Genomic DNA, 26,352 nt, shown 5'->3' with positions numbered 1-26,352 from the left:
TCCTGGGTAAGCAACGGATATGTCTCTGCTTATACTTCTTTTTGAGAAGATTATGGTGATAAAGTGTTGCGATTCTTCCACATCTATCTTGTGATTTGGGAAGAAAAGTGGATGGATCAGTGTCTGAGATGTGCGACAGCTAAGTACTTATCTGTGCCAGTAGAGATTTATGAGAATGTTATTTTTAGATCGGTTGATGATGTTACAGCAGCTTGCAGTGAGCAAACGGGAGCAGAGAGGCGCATGCCGTAATGAAATGCGACAGCATAACTGGGCTGCTTTCTGCAGAAGATTCGGCACGGGCTGTTTTGAGTTCTGGAAGAATAAAGTGGCTTATTTTCTCCGCTGGACGTCTTGAACCCGGCCTTTGGAGAACAACTGGGATATTAGATAAGGCTAATAATAAATCTAATGGGCTCTGTTTTACAAAAGGGGAAAACCTTAAGCTCCTGGATTTTTGGACACTGTCTGGCTCTCCTTACTATGAGGCTGTGTCTCGTAATGAAAAGACCCGGTGCGGGGAAGAGGCCGAATGTGTCCCTTACGTCCCAGATGCCACTCTGCTTCTGTAGGAGTCATCTGACTTCCTTGGACCTTTCTTTCCTCCTTTGTAAAGGCAGGGGTTTGGATTGATTTATCATGAGAAGGGGTGAAATACGTATAGTGCTTTGGGGTCTACATTCTGGAGCCCACAGCCTGGCTTCAGATCCCAACTCCGCCGCTCACTGGGTGTGCCAGCTTGACAAGTTACTTAAGACTCGTGCCTAGGTTTCCTCATCGGAAGTACGGGAATAATAATGGTAACATGGTCCTTAGAGCTGGTGTAAGAAATAAATGAGCTAACACAGATAAAGGGCTCGGGGCAATAACTAGCAGAAAGTGAACCATCCATGAGTGTTAGCAGGATCTTCACGGTCCAATCCATGTCCGGAGGTCTGCCTTTCTAATGTCAGTGAACTAAGACATGTTGACTTTTTGGGTTGTTGTTGTTGTTGTTGTTGTTGTTGTTGTTGTTTTTGAATGGTGTTAGCACAGCACTGGGCTTGACGATGTTCATTTCTCCTCCTTTGGTTTATCAATAATTTAGATGAATGGGCCATTTGCAGATAACCACTTTTATGCCACCCCGACTTTTACATACTTTCCAATATCCCCAATTCTTCCTATGTTGTGTGATTTCTTTACAGGCTCTTTGGGATGTTGCCCGGAGAAAATCTTAGCAGAGGAGGAAAATGGCGACCCTAAAGACAAATCCTCATCATAGATGTGCCTTTACTTTTAGTGTCGTCCAGGAGTCAGCAAACTTTTTCTGTAGAGGGCCAGATAGCAAACAGTTTCAGCTTTGCAAGTCGGTGAAAGCAGCAGTAGACAATACCTAAGTGAATGAGTGCAGCTGTGTTCCAATAAAACTTTATTTACAAAAGCAATCAGGAGGCAGGATTTGGTCCACAGGCTCTTGTGTGCCAAACCCTGGCTAGCCATCACCCCTGTGTCACAGGTTAGGAAAACAAAGCACAGGAGAGAAAATAGCTTGCTAAAAGCCACATGACTGGAAAGTGGCAGACCCGAAATGAAAAACCCAACAGCCTAGCTTGCCAGCCCTTGCTTTTAGCCACTACCCCAACTGCCTTTGTGTCAATTCATCTCTGCCTGGGATTCTCATCTCCTAGGATCTGGCGGGCGCATCACCTCACCTCCTTACTTGAGGGTTGACTCAAAGATCACGTCTCAATAAGGTTGCCCTGGAAACCCCTCCCCGCCAGCACTCCTGATTCCTCTCACCGGCTCTACCTTCTTTTCCTCCTAGGGTTTATCGCCTTGTAAATTGTTATGTAATTTACTCATGTATTATCTTTGTTTCTTATCAGTTTCCTTCACTAACCTGGAAGCTTGTTGAGTGCAGGGTGCTTTGTTTTGTTCGCCAGTGAATCCACAGGACCTAGAACACTGCCTGGCCTGTGGAAGCTGCTCATTAAGAACTTGTTGAATGAGTTAAGTGTACATTTCCATTACGCTTCGGTGACATTGTAACACTCCTTGTGGCAATAAATAGCTACTCCTTGTAGCAATAAATAGCTACTACCAAAGCAAAGGTAACAAAGTGGACTGCCATACCCACCAAGTGTTCAGAATTTTCTAAAATTCCTTCTCTTAGGCGACAGACCAGAATCGATGAATAGAACAAGATCTTTTGAGAAGGAGTGGCTGAGGAACCAGAGAAGAAAGTGACTGGACATATGAATATTCTGTTGAGTTCCTAGAGGAATAACCTCTTTTAAGAGTCCAAACAGCAGTGTGACAGCTACACAAATACGCTCAGCTTTGCCCGGAAGCTCATGAAGAAGGGGGTTCCTTGTCATTGGTGATGTGTTTATTTTGGAGTTATAAAGAACTAGGCAGCCCTTTTCAAAAATGTTGGTCGCGAGCCTGGTATTTAAACTTATGCCATGTTTCAACAACACATTGCGATTATCTGGGAACCTTGGCTGTACAAATGACGGCTGGCCGCAACAGAAAACGGTTAAAAAGAAATTCAGCTCCTGGTGTGGTTTCTCTACATGGCGTGCCATTTTTCAGGCCTTAACTTACCGATCTGGTCTTTTCTTCTGTTTCTTGCCCATATGGAGCCACAATCCAGCTGGCTGGCTTGTAAACACCTAGAAAAGGCATCTTGCACATAGAGGAACCATTTATTCATGAATTCAGTGCACGGTTCTTAGGAGTTTTCGGTGTCACTAAAACTGCCAGGTTTAAAAGGGGGATGTAAATTTAGAGGAATGATGATTAATGCTAATTATGACTTTAATTACCACATATTCAGGGCTTGCTGGGAGCTAATAAGCCCTCCCCCACAGAAATTCACTGGCATTGTCTCATCTGATCGCTACAAACCTGAGAGGTGGCTTGTTCTTTGCTCCATCTTCTTGATGCGGACACCGAGGCTCAGGGATGTTCTGAATCTTACCAAAGAGCTCATCTGTATGTGAACCCAAGTCTCCACCACCATACCAGTGGGTCTCAACCTTTATTGTGCAAAAATAAGGCTCATCTGGGGATGCTGGCTCATGATGAAGGTGCTTGACCCTAATTCCTTGTGACCCTAATTCCCCAAATCTGCCTTAAAGCCCAGAAACCCGCATATTTAACAAGAATCATCTGCCCAGGTAACTCCACTGTCCTGGGTCTGCAGGCTGAATTTTGAACAGCCCTGAATCACTCCTCGCTGGCTCCCTTGGCCTTTGGAAGTTTACAGTTGGATGAGGTTAGAGCGATGCCACAATTAGAGACTAGTCTCAAGGACATAAGAAAACAATGTGGTATAGACCAAAACCAAAATGATTTCAATCAATTTTATTTCATGGGAAAATCAAGTCTGTTTGTAAAGATGCAATTTTGCTCAAAAGAATGACCTTTCTGAATAGATCACAGATATTAGATTGTTGGTTTTTCAGTTTGTCTTTTGCTTCTTCTTTTCTCTAAATGTGGAGACATATACTTCTGGTAGAGGAAGGAAATCTCTTTAGTTCAAGCTTTTGGGGAGTTGTTCTCCAGTTGATCAAGACTCTCTTGTATTGAGACCTTGTTTGTGTTTGTTTGTTCCTTTTAAATTGGTTTGTGCTGTTTGTATTTCTTAATGCTAGTTTTAAATAGCTTCCGTAATTCTGTTTGTTTACATAATACACAGATTTATACATATGTAATATACATAATAATGTATAATATACTTAAGGATACATAGTGCATGCATTTGATATTAAACCAAACTCATCAATGATTATTAATAGCTCCTGACACCATCGTTTTAAGGAGATTCTATGTAATCTGGGCCTAATAGCAGACCTAAGGTATGCTATGCCAAGGTTTCTGAACCTCTGCTCTATGAACGTGTGGGGCGAGATATTTCTTTATCGTGGGGGGCTGTGTTGGGTGTTGTAGGATGTTGAACAGATAGATCCCTGACCTTCACCCACTAGAGGCCAGTAGCGAACCCCTCCCCAGACTTAGGACGGCCAAAAATGTTTCCCGCCATTGCCAGATGTCTCCTGAGGGGGGCAAAAATCACCCTCAAAAACCACTGTGCTATATCTTTTTGTATCATTGTTATCCTTTATTGATGCCGTCCAGTAGTGCTCCAGATTTAAAGGATAGTTTTACAACTGTCAAGGTCTTTAGGCTCTCCAGAAACATTGGGTCAGTCTCAACTTCACTTACATTTATAGTATTGAAACAAATTTGAAATCATCCACTTTCAATTTTGGGGGGAAAAAAAAACATCCTGTGGCAACCACTCAGAAGACTAGATCCAGAGAGCCTTAAAATGAGTCACCCGTTTAGTAGATGAACAGTCACCAAAGAAACATGCTGCCCTGGAGCACGATTGAGAGTTGAGGATCACAAGGCAATATCGACCTTTGTGTTTCATGTCCTTGTGCTCATAGGAGTTCTGATGGGTGAGTGTAGGTGTCATGGATTTGTTTTTCTTCGGGTCTGATGTTACTACGTTTATTTTCTGTCCTCATGTACCAGCATTTTTTGGCTCATCCACAGGCTCTCTTTCAAAACACTGTTTCTCAGCAGTTTATTCAAATCCACAAGACATCTCCCACCTAGATACAGCATTACATGGGTGGTTAGTTTCCAGTTTCTTATTGAACTGGTGACGTACCCGATTCATTTAGTCTGTGGATTGACAAATATTTATTCAGTGACAGTTACGTGCCAGGTTCTGCCTTGGACACCGGGGACACCAAGGCGGATAAACCAGGCGAGTTTCTTGCCCTCCTGAATCTAGCTGATGTATATAGCTCATGATGCAGGACAGGGTCTCTGGTACATGGTAGTAGATGTTAAATAAATCTGTGCGGCATATTGAAAGACCCTAATCTCTTTGTATCCGGTGTCTGCAAACTACAGCCCGTGGGCCAAAGCCAGCTCACCGCCTGTTGTTTTATACTACCTTCTAGCGAAGAATGGTATTTACATTTTTAAATGGTTGAAAAAAATCACAAGAATAATATAGGTGTCTAGGTTCTAGGTGTCTCTCTTAGAGACTTAGAGAGTGTGGCTCCACTTGTTCAAATTTGAATCAGCATCATACCTAGCCCAACATTTTTGCTGATCTCTATATCTTTGACTTGCTCCCTCCCTCACTTTCTTTTGAAATTTCTTTCCATTTTTCCCATATGTGGATCTGATCATGCTCCTCTCTCGTTCAAGGTCCCTTCGTGACTAGGCATCACCTACTACTGAGTAGAGTCCAATCTACCTCGCAATGCCTGCAGTAAAAGCCCTCCAGGATCTGGCCCTGACTTCTACATGGCTTCGCCTCCTGCAATTTCCCTCCTTCCAGCCTTGTAATTTCCCAAACCAAGCTAGTTGTCCCGAATTCATTTGCCTTGGCACCCACTGTTTTTCCAGTGTTGCATTTCTACTGGGCAAACTCTCACTCCTCTTACTCAGCTTTCGAGTCTCCGTTGAAACACCGCCTTCTCTAGAAAGCTTTCTTTGATCCCCCAGACATATGTCCAAACCTTTTCCCCTAGGTACCCCATTGCATCTGGTACTTAATTCCAGTATCACAATCTCTGTATTTTATGGGTCGTATGTGCTCTTCCTGTTGAAGTTGAAATTTTTTTTAGCATTTATTTATTATTGAGAGACAGAGAGAGACAGAGCGTGAGCATGGGAGGGGCAGAGAGAGGGAGACACAGAATCCGAAGCAGGCTCCAGGCCCTGAGCTGTCAGCACAGAGCCCGACGCGGGGCTCGAACTCACAAACTGCGAGATCATGACCTGAGTCCAAGTCGGATGCTCAACCGACTGAGCCACCCAGGCGCCCCTTGAAGTTTAACTCCTTAAGAACAAGGACTGTGCTGTCACTTTGATTATCCCAAGCCTAGTACCCTTCTCGGCATGTAATAGGTGCCCATTAAATTTTGTTTGAATTAATTAACCAGGAGGACATAGCAAATAAAAATAAAATGTTTATTATAGGGATTGGTTTATTTCAGTCATAAGCTGTGGTCCAGAGGTTGGCGAACTATATAGCCCAATGGGAAAATGCAGCCTTCCGCCTGTTTTTATAAATGAAGTTTTATTGGAACACGGCCACACTCATTCATTTACGAATTGTCCATGGCTGCTTTCTGCCACAAAGGTGTATTTGAGTGGTTTGACAGAGACCACATGGCCTGTCGAGCCTGAAATATTTACTATCTGGCCTTTTACAGCAAAAGATGGTCAACCCCTACTATAGATAATTGAGCCAACTGGAGGTCACATTCTTAAGTGCTTTTAACGAATAGGTATGCAATTCCATTTTGACACTTCAAATAGCAATGGGCTTTCTTAGATACCTAAACTTCATATTTAAAAGTTGCCAACTCCTCTGGGGGTGGCTCAGTCGGTTAAGGGTCCAACTTCAGCTCAGGTCATGATCTCGAGGTTCGTGGGTTCGAGCCCTGCGTTGGGCTCTGTGCTGACAGCTCGGAACCTGGAGGCTGCTTCGGATCCTGTGCCTCTCTCTCTCTCTCTCTCTCTCTTTCTGCCCCTCCCCTGCTCACACTCTGTCTCTCTCTCTCTTTTGCTCAAAAATACATAAAAATTAAAAAATAAAAGTTTCCAACTCATCTGGAACTTTCGTTTGGGAGGAAAAAGAGCAATTCACTGGTATTATACCTCATGGTACCCTAAGCTTAAAGACTGTGAGTGAGAGGTATACTCAAGGCCTGAGTCCTCAACTCCTGTCTAAACTTGTGCTCAGGCCAATTATACCAAAAACGGAAAAGGAAGGAAAAAATGCAAAATATACTGGGCCTGGAAGAATTTTTTTCAGTTCATCAAACGATGGCAATCTACCCACTTTGCCTGGATTTGCTCACTCACTCCCGTGCCCAGACTATCCCCCCATCATGCCCCCTGAACCCCTCCTGGGCTCCTGTTTTTACCATTATGCACCGGATGCAAATTCATATGTGTACCCTATACTTGCCTTGTTTGTTGTCTGCCCCGACCAGAGTATAATATCTCCATCTGTTAAATGAATGAATAAATACATGAAGCCCCACATACAAAGGAAAAAATATCAACAAATTAACATAGTGCCATTCACTCTTGGAGTGAACATTCTAGGCAGGAATTTGCTACCACGAGGGCACAGAGGTGTTTCGGTAGCTGCTGGGGACGATCGTTCTTGTCTCTCTTCTTTAAGGCGAGTGATAAGGATGGCAAAGTCTTATGAGATTCCTTATATGTTTTGCACATGCACAACTCCTGGGCACTGCCTGTGGGGCCAGCGCTGCTCCTTCCTCCTGGAACTTTTTTTGATTGCTAAGGAAATTGTAGATACCTGTTCAAAACTCTTGTGCTGTGGCTGATGTCTGTGGTTCACGGGAAACCCTCCTCAGTAAGGGGACATTGGGTTTCAGAGGATCGTGGCATATCATCTCTTAGGCCATCACATTCTCACTGTCCACACCGAGGGCAGGGCTATTCAGTCCACGTGGATGTATGTGCACACAAGAACATACTCAGGAGTGGGGGAATCTTTGCTTTGATTCTCTGCTATGGAGTATTTTAACATCAGATGTGTCTAGAAATATGTGTAGTTGTGATTGATCATATTTCTGTACCTATTGACCAAAATAACTCAGAGTGCTGTAAATAGAAACTCAATGGTTGATTTAGCAGACAGTTTAAGGGCACATGTTTTTTGCTTGAGTTCTGGTTGGTTCCAAATCTTATAAGTTTTATGATTTGAGGAAAATTACTTAACTTCTGTAAGGCTCAATTTCACCTCTATTATATTGTATTTACATACGCTGTAAATTACTGTAATATTAATACAATGTATCATACATATAATTATGTACCATAAGTATTTATCATATGAGCATATGTTATATGTTATAAATATACTAGATTGTATTCTCATGTAATGTATCATATTATTAAGTATTATACAGTTTACCTTTGAACATTGTGGGAGTTAGGGCACCAACCCCCAACACAATCAAAGATCTGCATTTAATTTTTGATTCCCCAGAAACTTAACTACCAACAGCCTACTTGAGTGGAAGTCGTAATTACCAGTAACATAAAGCCTCTTAGCACCTATTCTGTATGTTGTATGTATTACAGACTATATTCTTAGAACAAAGTAAGCTAGAGAAAAGAAAATGTGATTAAGGAAATCGTAAGGAAGAGAACATACATTTATAGTACCGTACTGTATTTACCCCAAAATATCTGTGTATAAGCGGACTTGTGCCGTTCAAACCCGGTTTGCTCAATCCAGTGTGCGTGATGGCAACTGGAGGCACTCTTTCACTGAGCTACACGACCGAAAAAGTTCCCATGTGTTCCCATAAAAGAGAGGAAGTAGGACCTTTAAAGTCTCTTTCCCGTGGTTTTCTTTGGCTACATGTAAATCATTATACGGGACCAAGTGACCCAGCAGATACTAGAGATTTTGGCATTCGCACCTGACTGAGAAAATTCACGATTAACTGAGAGTAGATTTGATTTTAGGGCTGAAGAGCCGATGGTGGCACCCAGAGATGAAGTTTGCTTGACTTTATTACCGACTAAGAGAAAGGATGAGGTTCGTGAGACATACATGAACTGTGTTTAACTCTTGATGTTTTCCCCCTTGGTGCAGGGTGATTTCACCTGGAACAGCATGTCGGGCCGCAGTGTGCGGCTGAGATCGGTTCCCATCCAGAGTCTCTCTGAGCTGGAGCGGGCCCGGCTGCAGGAAGTGGCTTTCTATCAGTTGCAGCAGGACTGTGACCTGAGCTGTCCAATCACCATTCCCAAAGGTAAGGCCACGCCTGCCATCCCCCCGGGAAACGCTGAGAGTCAAACATCTGCTTCGCCAAAGCCACAGGCTGGAAACACCTCTCGCACCTAACATTAACACGGGAAGGAAACTACAGCTTCTTGGTTGTTGGCTGGCATCATTGTCCATCCTGAAGGACACGTTCAAGGGGGACAGTTGACGTGTCAACCAATATGTTTAAAGGGAAGGTCCGCTTGGGGAAGGTCAGCTTGAGGTAGTGAAGGGGAAAGCCATGTGTATCTCAGCAGCCTGCGTGGCTTCCGAACAATCCATTAAAAAGAACTTTCAGAAAGGTCAACCTCAAGGGCTCGAACTAAGACCGTGTGGGTAGCAACGTGATATCAAAATAATCAGTTGAAAAGAATGTTTTCACAATCTATTAAACTCGTCATTTGACCTTATGCTAACCCAGAATCAGGGATTCTACTCACGTTAAGTCATCTTTATCATCTTTCACCTGGTGTATCTGAAGTGTTGACAAATACAGGTCCTGATTCTGGTAAAGATGAGAAGCGTGTATCTGAAATCCTTTCATCTGTCAATTCTGTTTCTGAATGTTTCCTATCTTCCATAAGGATACTTCCTAATCTGTAAAAGCGTGTAACAGAAAGGCGATTTGTTGTTCTTTCAGTTTCTAGAACAACTTAGAAATGTTGCTGGCAAACCCAATTGTAGCAAAGGGAATGATGGCTCAAAAAAGTTCTGTGACACTCAGATTGGATACATATCAGATAAGATATCGTGGAACAAACGTTCTTTTGTAGCTTTGTTTTTAACTCCAGTTAATTTGATGTCCCTCTTTGTTCCTGCTTTTTAAAGGGTCCACTAAATAAATAACCTTTACCAAACAGTTTTATAAAAATTGTCTGCTAGAAGCTATCTCTGTTACTTGTTTCTTTTTTTTTAATTTTTTTTCAATGTTTATTTTTGAGAGCAAGAGAGAGAGAGAGAGAGAGACAGAGACAGAGCATGAGTGGGGAGCGACTGACAGAGAGGGAGACACAGAATCTGCAGCAGGCTCCGGGCTCTGAGCTGTCAGCACAGAGCCCGACATAGGACTTGAACTCACAAACCGTGAGATCGTGACATGAGCCCAAGTCAGACGCTTAACCGGCTGAGCCACCCAGGCACCCCTCCATTACTTGTTTCTGAGACTATGTAGTTTCCAGCCTCTTCAGGGAAATATTTGCTCTATTGAGATGTTCAAAGATGTTTGAGCTATAGGACTTATTTTTTCTATTTTCTTTTTTTTTTTTTTAATTTTTTTTTTTCCAACGTTTATTTATTTTTGGGACAGAGAGAGAGCATGAACGGGGGAGGGGCAGAGAGAGAGGGAGACACAGAATCGGAAACAGGCTCCAGGCTCTGAGCCATCAGCCCAGAGCCCGACGCGGGACTCGAACTCACGGACCGCGAGATCGTGACCTGGCTGAAGTCGGACGCCCAACCGACTGCGCCACCCAGGCGCCCCTATTTTTTCTATTTTCTATCAAAGTAGGAACTAATGATTTACAAGTAATTTACTTATGGAGGAGAGAAGGAATCGTGTGCCTGGGAGGAGAGAAACAGACCTCACCCAAGAGTTCTGATGCATTTGTTTGGGGCACATGATTATAGACATCGAATGTTTACCCAGATCCTTCAGATACAGGGCCAGTGCTGAGAGCTGTGATGGCAGCTTTGGTCTGAGGGTGGCAACTTGGGTCCATGCAAACCCCCAAGTGGAGGTTTTAAACAGGCTCAATTCACAGTGTGAATAATTTATTCAAGAAAATAAATACAGTGGCCGTGGCCTAGACCCTAAATAAATGACAGCAAACCTAATGAGATAGTGGGTATGATGAAATGGAAATATACTCAAGCTCATACTTCTGTTCTCTGTCACTTTAGAATGATGTAGGGATTTGTCTGTGGGTATCTGTTTGGGGACCCCTCTTCCTCTGTGAAACTAGTGTTTCCAGGGCTCAGGTGAATGATAATCTGACATATTCATCGGCTGCTGGGACTCACCGCAGAAGGGGAAGACTTGAGGAGTGGGGGTTGGGACGTTACTGAGGTGGCTTCCTAGAGTGGACCGTAGGAGTGGGATCAGAGCACCAGCAGAGTCTGACGTCCTCTCGAGCTGTAATGATACGGGGACATCAGTGATATGAGCGCAGATGCAGCCAGATTAGAAGGCAGCGGGCAAACATGTGGGTTCAGCCGAGACTGCCTCTCCATCGTCAGCGAAATAGGAAGCAATTTCATCTGCTGGGAGCCAGGATGGGAAGGAGGTCCAGGAGGTTTGAGGAAAGAGGCAAAGAGGGGAAGAGAGGGAAGCTGGTGGACCAGCGGTGTTGCAAGATGACAGGGCAGCCCAAACGGTCCATCTGAGGCTAGTAGCTGGGAGCTTGACTCGCACAGCAAACATCCCGGCAGCCAAACACGGCCAAAGCAAACCGTGCCATTTTGTACTTTAAATTTCCTAGCCCTTAATCCACTCTCCTCTCACTAGAGTTAGGATCTTCTAGTTGAGTTCAGGGATGGTAGAGAGGGACATGGCCATCGAGAGTTCCTCTGCGGTAGGCAGAATACTGCACTCCCAAAGAGGGCCGTGTCCTAGTCCCCGGAGCCTGCCAGTGTTACCTCACAGGCCCCAACATCTTTGCAGATGTGAGCAATCAAGGTCCTGCGCGTAGCGAGATTATCCTGGATTAGCTGGGAGGGCCCAAGCTAATCACATGGCTGCTGAAAGGCAGAGACACTTTCCCAGCTACCGCTGAGTCAGAGAGTGAGAGGACTATGGAGGAATAGTCGAGAGATGCAACCGTGCTGGCTTTGAAGGTGAAGGAAGGGCCGCCAGCCAAGGGACGAAGGCAGCCTCTGAGAGCTGGAAAAGGCAAGGACACAGATTCTCCCTAGAACCCTAGAAAGGAATACGACCCTGCTGATGCCTTGATTTAAACCCAGTGAGACCCATTTCAGACTTCTGACCTCCAGAAATGTCAGGTAATAAGCCTGAGTTGTTTAAGCAACTAAGTTTATGGTCGTTTGTTACAGACCTGATAGGAAACCAATTAGTACAGTATCCACGGGAATGATTGTAATCCCAGACGTTGGAATCTCAGTTGGGAAAGAAGAGAAGTTAGGAATAGATATAAAAGTCTATATTTTTTTCCTGAATAAGAAGAATCAGTAATACATAGATGTCAATTATGTTGTTAATGATCTGTGAGCTGAATGTGATTCCAGAAAACACACCAACAGGATTTGTTTTTGTGATACCCCTAAGTTGATCTAAGCATCGTCTAGACAAATAACTATGTGAGAGTAGGCAGGGGAAATCTGAAAAAGAGGTCAAGTGGAGAGAACGCCTCTCCATTTATTAAAATGCCAGGCAACTACAGCAATTAAAAGAGGATTATACTGGGGCGCCTGGGTGGCGCGGTCGGTTGAGCGTCCGACTTCAGCCAGGTCACGATCTCGCGGTCCGTGAGTTCGAGCCCCGCGTCGGGCTCTGGGCTGATGGCTCGGAGCCTGGAGCCTGTTTCCGATTCTGTGTGTCTCCCTCTCTCTCTGCCCCTCCCCCGTTCATGCTCTGTCTCTCTCTGTCCCAAAAATAAATAAAAAACGTTGAAAAAAAAAAAAGAGGATTATACTGTTTCGCAACAGGCAGATCAATAGAAGACAATAGAGTTTAGAAACGAACAAAAATAAATATGGCAACTTATGACATGATAAATGTTGCTTTTTTCTTGTTCAGGGGGAAAATGATGGATTAAGTATTTGTGACAGTGAGACGACCACTGAGGAGAAAAGGCTGGATTCTGACCTTACCCCTTATATCAAAATAAACTGATATGGAAGAAATATTTGAGGATTTTTTTTAATGAAACTATAAGTGCACCGAAATAAAACGTAGCTGCATATTTAGATATTTTTACATTGGGGAAGGCATTACCCAGAAAACATAAAGATAATGACGCATTTCACTACATTGAAGGACAAAAAATAGAATCATCTGTGTGGAAAAAAAATAATTCAATAGAAATTTACAGCACATTTGACCAGCTAAAGGCTCACTTCTGTACCATATAAAGCTTTATTACAAACTAATGTGAAAAGGAAAAATAATTGATATATACACAAATTACAGGAAGCACCCACATGTGTATTAAAGAAATGCAAGCTAAACACAAAGGGGTTTTTTCTTCCTCCTAGATCGGAAGGGCTCCAAAAGTTGGGTAATATACTTTATGGGAAGGCAGACACTTTTCATACCATTGGTAGGAATTTCATTGTTGCAGCAACTTACAACGTGGTTGGGCAACATCTAACTCTCAAATGGCCCAGCAACCCTCCTTCTAAGACTGTATCTCACAGATCCTCTTGTGGGGGCACCTGGGTGGCTCAGTCGTTTGAGCGTCCGACTTCGGCTCAGGTCACGATCTCGCGGTCCGTGAGTTCAAGCCCCGCGTCGGGCTCTGTGCTGACGGCTCGGAGCCTGGAGCCCGCTGCGGATTCTGTGTCTCCCTCTCTCTACCCCTTCCCCACTCATGCTCTGTCTCTCTCTCTCTGTTTCTCCAAGATGAATAAACGTTAAAAACAAATTTTTTTTTAAAAAAGATACACTCTTGTGTTAATTGAGGTAGGCTCACCACTCAGTGCCTTAACAGGACAACGGTTTCTTCCTCACCCAGACATTTCTCCCGTGGACGATGGCCATGGGGGCCAAGAGAGTGGACTCTGCTCCATGCATTTGTTCGGGGACCTGAGCTTCTCACACCTTGTGGCTCCTTCCTCCTCTGTATCCATTTAGCCAGGAGACACACAAACTAAAAACTGGTAATATTTACATAAACCTTATAAAATGACTGAGAAGCTTAATTTGTGGTCTCTTCTAAACTTAAGCCATTTCGCAGAGGGACTTTGGAAGATGCCCTACAGAAGCTAGAGAAATCTTTGGGAGGCCTTTCAGCGGGAGGGATCAGATCTATGAGTTTCCCCTGTGAGCCTGAGCTCGCCCCGTGGAGACAACCGTGGAATGCTTCCTCCTGGTGGAAGGCTGCTCTTGGCATGGGCTTCAGGACGAGTCTTTCTAGCGTGTAACTGTCCCAGTCCTTAACAGCAGAACCAGGAGACAGATGCGGAGAAGCACGGTCAAGAAATTAAACAGTACCGTATGACCTGCATGAACTTCTCATTTGTTCAAAACACGCCGACAAAGTACTATTTATGCATCAGATAGTATGTTAGGCTCAATTCATACGATTTTGGTAACGTTTAATACAAGTGGTCTAAGCAGGGGTTAGCAACTGGCCTGCTGGTCAAACCCAGCTCACCATCTGTTTTGGTAAATCAAATCTTACTGGAACCCAGCCATGCTTATTCATTTACATGCCGTCTACAGATCTGTCACGTAACGAAGGCAGAATTGAGGAGCTGTGACAGCCCATATGTCTCGCAGGCTCAAGTGTTTACTATCTGGCCCTTTACAGGAAAAATTTGCTGTCTAAGGTAACACGAAAGGAAATGACTGATTTCTGCCACAATCAGTAAAGCATGTTAGTGCAGGCGCTATGGCTTAACCTCATTATGTTGTAAGGCGAGTTTCTAAAGCTGAATGGTTCCACGAGACAGAAGTGCACATTCCTGTTTTCTTTAGTCCTCTTGTTTCCCCCCTCTCCCTTCAGTTAATTTCTGATATCACGGCTGAGAAAGGCTTCGTTTACGTATTTTGCGAACAGTGTCATGGACTGAGGAATGGTTGACGGTCTAAGAAAATGTGCCCAATGGTCTAGGAAAAGAGTATGCCTCAAAATCGCTCAGTTATATGGCTTCCTTATGAAGTGGTCCCTCACCATGGTCTCTCAGGCGGTGTAAAACCTGAGTAAACAACTCCGTGAAAGGGAGAAAATGGTATTTTGGGGTAGGGTCACCCTGAAGCTGTCTTTGGGATTTAAATGCGACTGGTGATGTAGGTGGTGATTCAAACAAATGAGGGCGACCTGACGGGCCAGGAACATGAGCTTGGGTGTTTATGTAACAGCCCTAGACAGAAAATCTATCTATCCTCTTTCTGTATTATTCTTGCTGGCGTGGCCCAGGTGAAGAGGTGATGTGCTAGAACTCTTTGTCAAAGCCTTCTGTGTAAGTAAAATTGAAATTGAAGCCCGGGGTAAAATCTGCAAACCCCACCTTAGGTAGATAGAAATGCTGAGAGGAAGCGAACGTCACCCAATAGGGTGATCAAAGAATAATGTGGGACCGCCGGGCTCAGAGGCCCTCAACGCGTATCTCTGTGGTATGAGCGGCAGAGCCCGTGCTATCTTTCCTGTGCCACCACTCACCTTTTCTGGGACCTCCCAGGGGACTGGGATTGCCCCAGGGCAAGGCCAAGTCTCACTTCTCTTTGAATCTGGAGCACCGGCTACACTGCCCGGGTCTCCACCCCATTCCACTGCCCTTCGGCAAATCCTTGGAAGTCGATGAACGCATGCACGCACGCATGCACATGTCCTTCCAAATTAAACTCCTTCCTCTCCTCTTCCCTGTCTCTCTAAAGAGCAGCATCCACGCCTTTCTCTCATTTCCCCCAGGATCCCCAGGAATGATTTTGACATGTCAGTGTTTCCCTACCACGTCACCCCATGCCCAGTCCCCAACTCTGACTGATGGTCTCGTAGGGTTGATGTGAGATTTAAGCGAAGTAAGCAACGTGAGCTGAAAACACCTCCTGAAGTTGTATATACTCTCAACAAACCTCACGTGTCACCATTGCCATCGGCGCCATATCACTTTGTCTCACGTCCGTCTCACCTTAACTGTAGCCAGAGGCCCCCACCTGCTTTCCTCAATCCAGGGCTTCTCTCCTACTCTGCCCACCACACCTCAATCCATTAGAGTAATCTTCAACCACCGAATCTCCTCTTTTAACAAAACCCCCCAGGCCCCTGTTGCCAACTGCGGTCACTATCAAAGCCATTTATCACACTATTGCATACAAAAGAAGAAATCCATTTTGTTTGCAGCCTGTTCCGAGAACGCACCTCAGATTGAAGTTTGTCCGTCTTAGAGCACTGAATTTCAAACTTCCATTCTACAGCAAGACATACATTTTACATCTCAGTCCGGGAAACACGTGAACCAAATGCTGCTTATCTTCATCAGACATACACTTCGATGTCGTCTATAATGTTCTCTCCTGCCGTCTTCTATCTGATTCTGTATCGTTTTCTATAATGCACTTGTCATGACCCACTAGGTTTTCCTGATTCGTTAATAGTTTATGACCCGCAGTTTGAATAACACAGTCTCGGAAAGCAGATGGAATAGAAGAGTGGCAATCAGGAAGAAAAGAACAAAAAGGTCAATGTGGAAGACTTAGTTGTTCTTTGCTGGGGCTCTTAGGGCCTTGGTAAGGTAGATGGGGCATTATTTCCGTAGGGCCACAGAAATGAGCCAAGGTTAGACCCTTGGCCTAAGCATCTAGTGCCTTCTCTGTCCAGAGCCCGGCTGTAGAGTGCCATCTGGGAGGCCTTCTGCTATAGCTTCCCTGCGCTCTCGCTCTCTCCCCCGCCCCTCTTTCTCTCTCTCCCTCTCCTTCTCTCTCCCTCTCAATACCAAGCTAGATGTACAACCTGGAGGAAGTAGATATGTGGGGCTTTAGGTTCTTAAGAGGTAGAAGCCTTTAATGGAGGCTATAATATCATGTCAAAAGCAGTCCCCATCCTCAAGGATTTCCTAGTCAGTCAATGGAGAATGCACGCGTACATCAATTCTATTAAAAGATAGAACAGTGGATGGCATTTATCCATGCCTTGTCTACCTATTCCAGCAAAAGCCAGGAATGACGGAGAGATTTCTCTGCAGGCTCTTCTGTAATTTTCTTCTTGGATGCTCTCCTCTGTACCCCAGGGCTTTTCCCATGTCAAGTTCTCAAATGTATGCTGCTGTTCCATTCTGTTCTGGTGCTGAGCGGGCAGCCCGGTAGGATAGTATGTGTTTCTTTAAGCCATATGCTATGTGCCTTTGTATTCACAAATGGCTCCCTTTATGTTCTCAGACAAAAGTTTTCTATCCAACGTCTTGTCCCTACTGGTCACATTTGTACATATTTATATATCTTTTTTGGAGCAGCAACGATTATTGCACAAGGTGTTGGCATTTTGAACAAAACTTTTGTCACTGCAGTTTCTGGAATATTCTGGCACCTTTCAAAGACTTCAAGACTACGCTATTCTCTCTGTTGGGAGCATGGCCCAAAAGTAAACTTGATAATTACAAAGAATGTCTCATCCCGGAAATATGAATAGGAGCTCCCATTTTTGCTTTTTTCTTTGTTTCCCCACGGGTGAAACAGAGGCAAATAAGTATTCATTGAAATTAAATACCAAGGGGTTTTTGAAACCAACCAGGCTTTCTAGATAATTTGAAATCGAGCCCTCAAGATGATTTAACAATTGAATTACCGGGCATTTATAAAACTGTTACAAATGCAAAGCTCTGAAAAAGCAGCTTAAGCAGTCTTCACTTAAGACAGGAGTGGACAAACTGCAGCCCAAATGCCAAATCCAGCCCACTGCCTATTTTTATGAATAAAGTTTTATTAAAACACAAGCACACTGGTTTGTTGCTATATGGTCCAAGGTTGCTTTTAGCAGAGACCATATGGCCCACAACGCTGAAGATATTCACTATCTCGACCTTTACAGAAAAGGCTTCTTGACCTCTGTTTTAAGACAGTCATATTAATTGCATATAGTAATTTATAGTTATTATCTTTGCCACTGATCAAGTATACTATTCTGTCCGTTTCAATTTCTTCACTATCTTAACCTTATTTTGCAATAAGAGTGTTTTTTTAACAATGTGGCTTTTTGTAACTCTCAGATGTTTTACGTGTTTATATTAATTTAAAGTGTTTATATTATATTGTTATTTTAAATGTAAATGTAGATAACTATATTTAAATGTTTACATTATATTAGATCGATCAGATAGTTTTTCAAAGTGGGTAACCGATTCTCTTGGTGGCGCTGAACAAGAAAGAAAAGTTAGTGTTTTTCTGAGTTGCTTAAATAACTGATGCCATCATGCAGTTTATAGGAATGTAGGTTACACATTAAATGGGCGACTTCAATAATAAGTCAATCTCCAGTATGGGTTGGTTAGTAGCTTTGTTACTGCTCTCTGCTTTGGTAACCGAGAACTTAGCAATATTTCTCTTTAAGGACCAGACTTATTTACAGATTGAGGGATCCTTGTAATCTGATCTCCCTCCTCTTAGCCCCTTTATCTTCGATCCCACCCAACACACACAAATTCAAACCTTTCAAGGATGTCTTTCTTAGGGATACCTGGCATTACAGGACGAGGATAGTGCAAATAGAAGTTGAAAAACACATCCCACAGCAGAGTTTTGGATTGTCCACTGCTAAGATGCTTTGGCTGTAAATTAGGGACACCAAACCCAAAGTGGCTTAAATAATAAAGAGACTGATTGTATGACTTTATAAGGAGCCCACGGGTAGGCTAGTCCCGGTACTCGTGCATTTCTCCTCGACCGTAAGCAGTGGGTCACTTTCTTCTTTGGCTGGCCTCCCTTGTCACAAAATGACTACAGCAGCCACCAGCGTCACTTCCTCTCTGGCAGCGTGAAGAAGCAGAGACTCCTCATCAGGTGTCTTGTCCATAATAGAGAAGTATTTTCCCTGCTGCTTCCCAGTGGACTTTCCTCCGTTCTTCATCCCCAGAACTGCAGCATCTGCCAGTGCCCCAGTCCATACTGGCAGGCAGAAAGAAATCACCAGAATTGGCTTAACCTCAGATTCCTTTCATGACCCTGGGGTGAGTACTCATCCCAGGTTGCCAGGGAGGAAGCCTAGACACATTTATTTGCTTTAGCACCTAGCACGGGCCTTTGCATAGATCTGTGGCTCAGGAAGTATTTGAGAAATTGAAGGGAATGGATTTAAGATTCAATCATAGTATCTCATCATGTTTCAGATACTGTTTCCATATCGTAAAGAATTGTTTCGTATGGCTCAAAGAATAATCAAAAGGATGGAAAAGGAAAGGATGAAGAGCCTAATAGTTTTCATCGAATTCCATCATTTATCCAGTTATTGAATCTGTAAGAGCTGTTTTCAGAGAGCTACTGGCAGAGATTTGGAAGAGTTCCCAAGGCTTCAAGTTTATGGTTTAAAGATATTTGATTCCCACCAATCAAAAGATATTTGATTCCCATAAAACACCTAGGAATAAATCTAACCAAAGAGGTAAAGACATTTGACTCCCTTCTTACTTGTTCACTATAAAACAGGATCTGCGAAAAGAAAGTAAATAATAATGGACTCTTACACAGGTCAAAAATCATACCGTGCGTCAATACCCTTGTCTGACTCTACCTTTTCAACTCAAACTACAGGCTTTCGCTTTAAATCGACTAATGACGAAACTTCTGTAATTTGGAGTTTAATTTCCTTAACAATCCAGGGTATTTCTTTGGGATAAGCCATTTCTGTCTTTTTGTTGTCCTGCCTGCTTTCTTTCCCTTATGCTCCAAGGAAAGAAACATGGCTCAAGGAAAAGACTTGCCAAAAGCCATTTTTCTTGCTCTGATATTTGGAAACTTCTGTCTCTGCGAATATAATGCCTACCTAGGCTAAGTTAAAAACATTGTTTTTGATTTAAGGAATGTGTGATAAGACATGCAAGTTCAGATGCCAGGAGAGACAGACTAGCTCCTAGCTTAGGAAAAGTCACTGCCCAGGCTGCCCCTTTGGGACATGAGCTTATAGCTTTTTTTTTTTTTTCTTTACTCGTAACATTTGAATATGGAAAAAATGACAGCAAGTAAAAGATCCTTCTGGGGCATCATTTGATCATGACCAGTTATTACGTTGCCAACATAATTGACACGAAATGGAAAAGGTCTCTTAGCATTTACCTGGAAGCATGGTGACCCCCAAGAGCTGCCTCCCTTGACAACAGTGAGAGATTCACAGAATGTTCTCATTTTCTGACCGCAGCTTTGATCATTTCACCACCACTTCCACATGTAAACTGTGAGGACTGGTACATTTCACAAGTACTTTGGGGAGCCTCGGCCCCAAGGAGAGGCATCTGTATTGCTTAAGAATGCCATAAATATTTTCTTCCCTGAGAAATAGACACTTTGGAAGCAGATCTTAAGAAAATCTAATGCACAAGGTGCCTGGAGGATAAAGAAACAATGTTTAATTCATCGAGGTTTATACCAAGCAAGATGACTCAATCACCCTGTTTCTGCCTGCCTCCTATTTCCATCAAGGTCAATGGAAGAACCTATAGGTTTGATTAAATTACTGAGAGGCTATAGAATGGAAGGTTTCTTGAAAATAACATGAAAAAATATATATGTAGTGAGATCCAAAGCTGACTGAACAGTGGGACCGGTTTGGGCTTGAGTGCGTTGTTTTCCGCTTTTTCTATGTAGATTGTTTTCTTCCAGATTCTTATTTGTCACTCTCTTAAGCCCTAGTTCCCACCTAAGAAACTGTCATTTCACTCCTGAATCAGCAATTTTCTCATCTTTTCTCACCAACAGAATTTTTGCTTGAGAAAGGGTTGGATTACTAGGAATAAAACACTGGCAGGTGTATGATGAGAAAGGATCTCCTAGACTAAACAGTCACCATGTGATCTATTGGGAGGAAACCCCCACCACAATTCAAAGGCCCCATGCGAAGCGTCGCTTCGTCCTTTAAGACTGAACGCAAGCAAACATTAGCCTTCCGAAGCGCTGGAGACTGCCTTCTCGCTTCGGACCTCTCGCCTGCTAAATGCCCCCACCGCGGCTTTTCTTCATTTTCCTTTCATGAAGTTACCATGTGTCTGCCTTTGGCACTGAACTCTGAGTTTCTCAAAGGCAGAGACGGCGTTCATTCACCTGGGGTCATAGTGTCTAGCTCGGTCTCGCCTACAACGTGTGCTTCGTCAGCGTTGGATGGAGGGGTGGACAGAGCAGGGACGGGTCAGAGTATGGGGGATGAGACCACTTTCTGGGGGGAAGATGACGTTGAAACAGATAACCGTTAGAGTGTAAATAAAGTCTGAAGCCAAGGAGATTCGTCACGTTCTGTGGTGCAACATCCCTGGACAGAGAGCACTTGTTTGCGAACAGAGGCCAGATTGCTGCTTTGGCTCTTTTCCTAATCCTCTGGGGCTAAGCCTAGTTCAGCTCTCAGACTGGATGGAGCATTGCACTGGTCCCATTGGGTCCCCTGTCCTGGACTTGCTGCCACGTTTCCTGCCGAGAGGCAGAGGTAGCCGCTTTCCTGCTAACTACTCCCCCCACCCCCTTTTGCCAGGGCTGCCCTCCCTTCCGTTTCTCAGGATGGACTTTGAATGGCACCTCAAAGTAGCAGGGGCTATTTTGAATCCATTCTAATGAGCATCGTTACTGAGCAATGGCAGGGACTGTCTCCACTGCCCAGCTGACTTTTCCCGGGGTGTGATTTTGGGGTTCTGGTGGCCCAGCTCTCATCAGTTCCACTGTGTTTTCCGCGTTCACTTACCAAAGGAACTTACACCGCTGACATTAACCATTGGAAAGCACTAGACACAGAGTGTGGGCTCGATGAATGGCCCTCAAGTGCCAGGGGCTGTTAATATTTTTTTTAAAAAATTTTTAATGTTTATTTTTGAGGCAGAGAGAGACAGAGTATGAGCGGGGGAGGGGCAGAGAGAGAGGGAGACACAGGATCCCAAGCAGGCTCCAGGCTCTGAGCTGTCAGCACAGAGCCCGATGCGGGGCTCAAACCCACGAACTGCGAGATCGTGACCTGAGCTGAAGTCGGACGCTTAGCCGACTGAACCACCCGGGCGCCCCTGGGGCTGTTAATAATGTTACAACTTCTTTGACAGACCTCCTGTCCCAAACTGGAAATAAAGTATCTGGTTTAGTCTTTCTCTTGCCTTGGTGTTGGGAGGTCTGTGGCTTGAGAGCCCTCAAAAGGGGAAGGATGAGACCAAAGGATGAATTTGAGTTTTAGTGAAGGATATAGTTTTAGCAAACATTTTTATAAGACATGCACAGATTGTATAGCTCGCCTTCTCCACATTCATACATATAATTTAAAAACCGTATTTTGGTTTATCAGAACAGGCATGGGAACTTAAAAAGCAAACAGACTGATACGCTGATCAGTGTTCTTGGATGCAGACATCAAGCACCGAGTCGGGGTAACTTACGCCGAAGAGGGATTTAGGGAACCTAAGAAACAGGCAGTATCATAAGACAATCTAATCAGCCACCTATGAAAACGTCACTGGGGCCATAAAAATAAATCTGGTCAAGTCTCTCATCTGTCCACTCCCTTTCCAGAAAACATGGTACGCCAGAAAGGCAGATATAACTGATGCTTTATAGTGACCTAACACACACGTTTTCCTTCAGATCAGGGACGTGTGAATAGGAAGATTATCTCAGTAGTTTCAGCCAGGCCAGAAACTCTGACTCTTGAGTCACCTGTTGCCATAGACTTGTGCTCCCAAGTCTGTATGTTTCAAAGCGCTTCGGAGAGCCGTGTAAGCCTCCACCTTCTCACATGCTTGACAAATGAGGTTTCAACCTTTTGCCTGAATACGTCCAGGACGTGGGAGAAAGGGCTTTTTAAAAAACAACGTGCTTGACAAGGTGTCTGGCTTCGGCTCAGGTCATGATCTCGCGGTTCGTGGGTTCGAGCCCTGCGTCGGGCTCTGTGCCGACAGCTCAGAACCTGGAGCCTGCTTGGGATTCTGTGCCTCTCTCTCTCTCTCTCTCTCTCTCTCTCTCTCTCTCTGCCCCTCCCCTGCGCATACCCTATCTCTGTCTCTGTCCCTCTCTCTTCTCTCTCTCTTTCTCAAAAATAAGTAAATATTTTTTAAATTTTTTTAAAAAATGAACATTAAAAAATTTTAAAAGCAACAACTTTGTTTTAGAATAATTTTAGATTTATAGAAAAGTTATAAAGATAACACAGAGTTCCCTTATGCCCCTCAGCCAATCTCCCCTAATGATAACATCTTATGTAACCTTGGCATGCTTATCACAACGAGGAAACCAACATTGGTCCATTGCTATCAGCCAAACTACAGACTTTGTTCAGATTTCACCAGTTTCCCCGCTAATATCCTTTTTCCGACCCAAGATCCCATCTAGGATACCGCATGCATTTAGCTGGGCATCTTTTTTTTTTTTTTCTTTTCTCCCTTTTTTTTTAAAACTAACAACTATTTCCCATCTCACAGGGTTTCTGGAAATATCCCAGTGTGGTTGTTCTGGTTCAGGTTCTGGTTCATGAGGTTTGCCCCCAAGCTCCCTTGGGAGTGCAACCATCTGAAGGCTTGACTGGGGCAGGAGGATCAGGGTCTGGGCCCACTCACGTGGCTGCTGGCTGGAGACACCAGTTCCCTACCACGTGGCCCTCTGCATAGGGTTACTCGTCATGTGGCTTCCCCCAGAGTGAGGGATGCAAGACAGAGGGAGCAAATGGGATGGAGGGCCACAGTGAAAGGTGCCTTTTGGGTTTTTTTGAGGGAGCTCATTCCATTGCTGAACAGCTCCATTTGCTGAGAAACCTGACTTTGTACAATTTCTTTCTGAATCCTTGCTCTGGCCAGGGGTGGACTATCCAGGAGGTCTCTTCATCCATCCACCATCTATTCATACAGCTGTTCACCGTCGAACATCCTTCTACATCTGATCTAAATGAGGACAAGACACTTCGTACGAAGACATAGAAGGCTGCTTATTCACAGAACCTGCTTTATTCCCCTGCGTGTAGTCAGGAATCTGGTAGAAACATAGCTATAGGCAGACTCACATTCTTTAGAAACTGAAAGAAATTGTTATTCAGCCTGATACGTAAAAGCTCAACGATTTATAAACATTTTTATATTCTTCTGTCTAAAACAGAAGGCGACACCAGGTGTAACCTGGGCATTGTGACAAGTGGGAAAATGTGAATGCGTCACATGGTCCAAGCCCACAGCTGCTCTCTAGGTAGAGTTACACACAGACCAGTGCTTCTTAACCGGAGTGATTCTGCCCCCGTGGGACATTTGGCGATGTCCAGAGACATCATTGGTCGTCACAACAGGGAATGGGTGGGTGTTCTGGCATCTAGTAAACCGAGGCCAGGGATGCTGCTAGATATCCTACTGTGCACAGGGCAGTTCCTCACAGCCAAGAGCTCTCTGGCCCCAAATGTCACTAGAGCCAAGGCTACACAGGTACCCCCTAGCTAAGCATTTTTTTAATCATAGGTCACTATTCACAAAGATCACATATTTTTTTTTTTTTCCTATCAGGAGGCTTCAAGGTATTGTTTGGAATTTTGGAGTTTGAAGTACATGTTATCCTTGTGGGACTCTGTAAACTCTCATGCTGGTGCGAATAGCAATTAGCAGAACGACACGGAAAGCGTTCGATGTTCGGGAGTAATGCCTAAGATTGCATACGTGCTGACCCGGCAATGCAGCTTGTACATATCTACCCTAGAACAGTGGTGCTTAGATTTCAGTGAGAACCAGAATAACGCCCCTGGAGTGTATGTTAAAGCACACACTGCTGGGTCCCATCCCAGTGTTCCTGAGTCACTAGTTTTGGGGATGGGACCATAAACTTTGCAGGTCTAACAAGTTCCAATTTCCCGGGGCGGTACTGATGCCAGTGGTCCTAGAACCACACTCAAAGGACCACAGAGTGATTCTTGGACATGTACATAGGAAGACATGCACAGAATTTTTCAAAAACACTGTTCCCGACAGTCCCAAGCTAGAAACAACTCAAATCTCCATCAATAGCTCAATGGGGGAAATTAACCATGGTATATTCATACCAGAAGACAGTGTACAGGAATCAAAATGAGTGACCTACAGCCACCTGCCTTGACAGGATGAATTTCAGAAATGTCGATGAATGAAATAAATGAGGCAAGAAAGAATACTTAGAGCGTGATTCCATCTGTGTGAAGTCGAAAGCAGGAAAAAGGAACTATATTCTTTATAAATGGATACATAGATAGTAAAACTGTAAAGAAAAGCAGATGATTATTAGATTATTATTATTATTATTATTATTATTATTAGATATAGATTATTAGATGATTGATCAGAGCAATGATTACCCTGGGTGAGGGGGAGGTAGGCACACAGGAGACTTGGGTACAGGGAATAGTCTACCTCTGAACTTGACTGTTGGTTGTGTGGGAGTTGGCCTCCTCAGTATTATTTAAACTGTGTATTTATATTTATACACATCTTTACATATTTTACATCTTCCAATTAAAAAGAAGTTTAAGGAATTCCTTCTATCTTAAAAGAAAATGTCCCCTATCCTATATGTATTGTGGTTCTTTGACAACTTGCTTGAATTTTAGCATCTGCCCGCTGGTTATAAAAACCAAGTCTCTTAAGCTTTACTATTTGGTTTAGTTATTCTTCTGGGTCAACTAATAAAATATGAAGGAATGATAGAATTTTTTAAGGACAAATACTCTTATTACAGTCAAATACATGTGGTGATGTGAACTAGTGAATAAAGTATTACAAAGTAAAAGCCTGTTTGGAGAATGGATTTGAATCTTGGGTTGTTAGTATGTTTATTGTGGTACATGTATAATAAGTTATGGGAGGCCATATCGTTAATCATCTTTTAGACACTGGAGATAAGAACATACCTGTAATGAAAGAGACTGATGGCTCTCTACCACATTACAACTGACTTACTTAAATTTCCCCTATACAAATCTCACGACCGCAAAGGTAAAGACTCTTAGGAACTATTTCTATCTTGTAGGAGGAGACTCATTTTTGAAATATTTCTTTGCTTTTTGAAAGAGGACGGATCGGATGTGTCTGTCGACTACTGTGTGATGTCTTTTGCCTCCAAAAATTCAGAGAGAAGGAGTTGGGAACATCTGTAGCCCCGAGAGGATCCCAGGAACGCTCGTTTCTGTTTAAGAATGTGCATGCTGTCTTTTCCTGATATCAGAGTCTTGCTTTTAAATTTTATTGGAGAGTATCTGAGTCTCTCTCTGTACTACGCTTTTTAGTGTGTCCTGTAAGAAAACAATTCGTAATCCCCCTTTTAAACATAAGGTTCTTCACGGCACGGGCTACACTTCCCTTATTTGATGGCAGTGCGGATTTCCAATTTGCACCTCCCGCGTGTTAAATTGATGGTTGCGTAATCCCGAAATGCATTCTTGCCATGACATCCCAGGAATCCGACTGCAGCTGCCTACTGATATGAGCGGTATCTTTATTATTTGGTGAGCAAGCCAGATGTGCAAGTACATTTGTTGTGAGGACAAGACGCTAAAGGGATATTATGCCTTACTGATTATAGTGAAAAATTAGAAATGACCCAAATGTCCCTGGGTGGGGGAATGGTTAATTAAATTATGGCACAGCTACGCTATGGAATACGATGCAAGCACCAAAAAGAAAGTAGAGCTGAATTTATGCACATGTGTCGGGGTCCCCCCAAAGCCCTTTAGATGCGT

General features: G+C 43.7%; 1 protein-coding gene across 3 annotated transcripts in view; it reads left to right on the top strand.

Moving 5' to 3' along the window:
- The window catches only part of ARHGAP6 (Rho GTPase activating protein 6), a 232,767-nt gene that overhangs the window by 149,894 nt on the left and 56,521 nt on the right, over positions 1-26,352 (top strand). For all 3 annotated transcript variants that reach the window (XM_030306166.1, XM_030306164.1, XM_030306165.1), the window contains exon 2: positions 8,660-8,819. In XM_030306166.1, coding sequence (XP_030162026.1) covers positions 8,660-8,819 — 160 coding nt within the window. The remainder of the gene's footprint in view (positions 1-8,659; positions 8,820-26,352) is intronic.

The sequence above is a fragment of the Lynx canadensis genome, chromosome X, assembly GCF_007474595.2.
Source record: "Lynx canadensis isolate LIC74 chromosome X, mLynCan4.pri.v2, whole genome shotgun sequence".
Taxonomy (NCBI): domain Eukaryota; kingdom Metazoa; phylum Chordata; class Mammalia; order Carnivora; family Felidae; genus Lynx; species Lynx canadensis.
The sequence above is the reverse complement of the archived record's forward strand: the minus strand, read 5'-3'. Positions and strand labels throughout refer to the sequence as shown.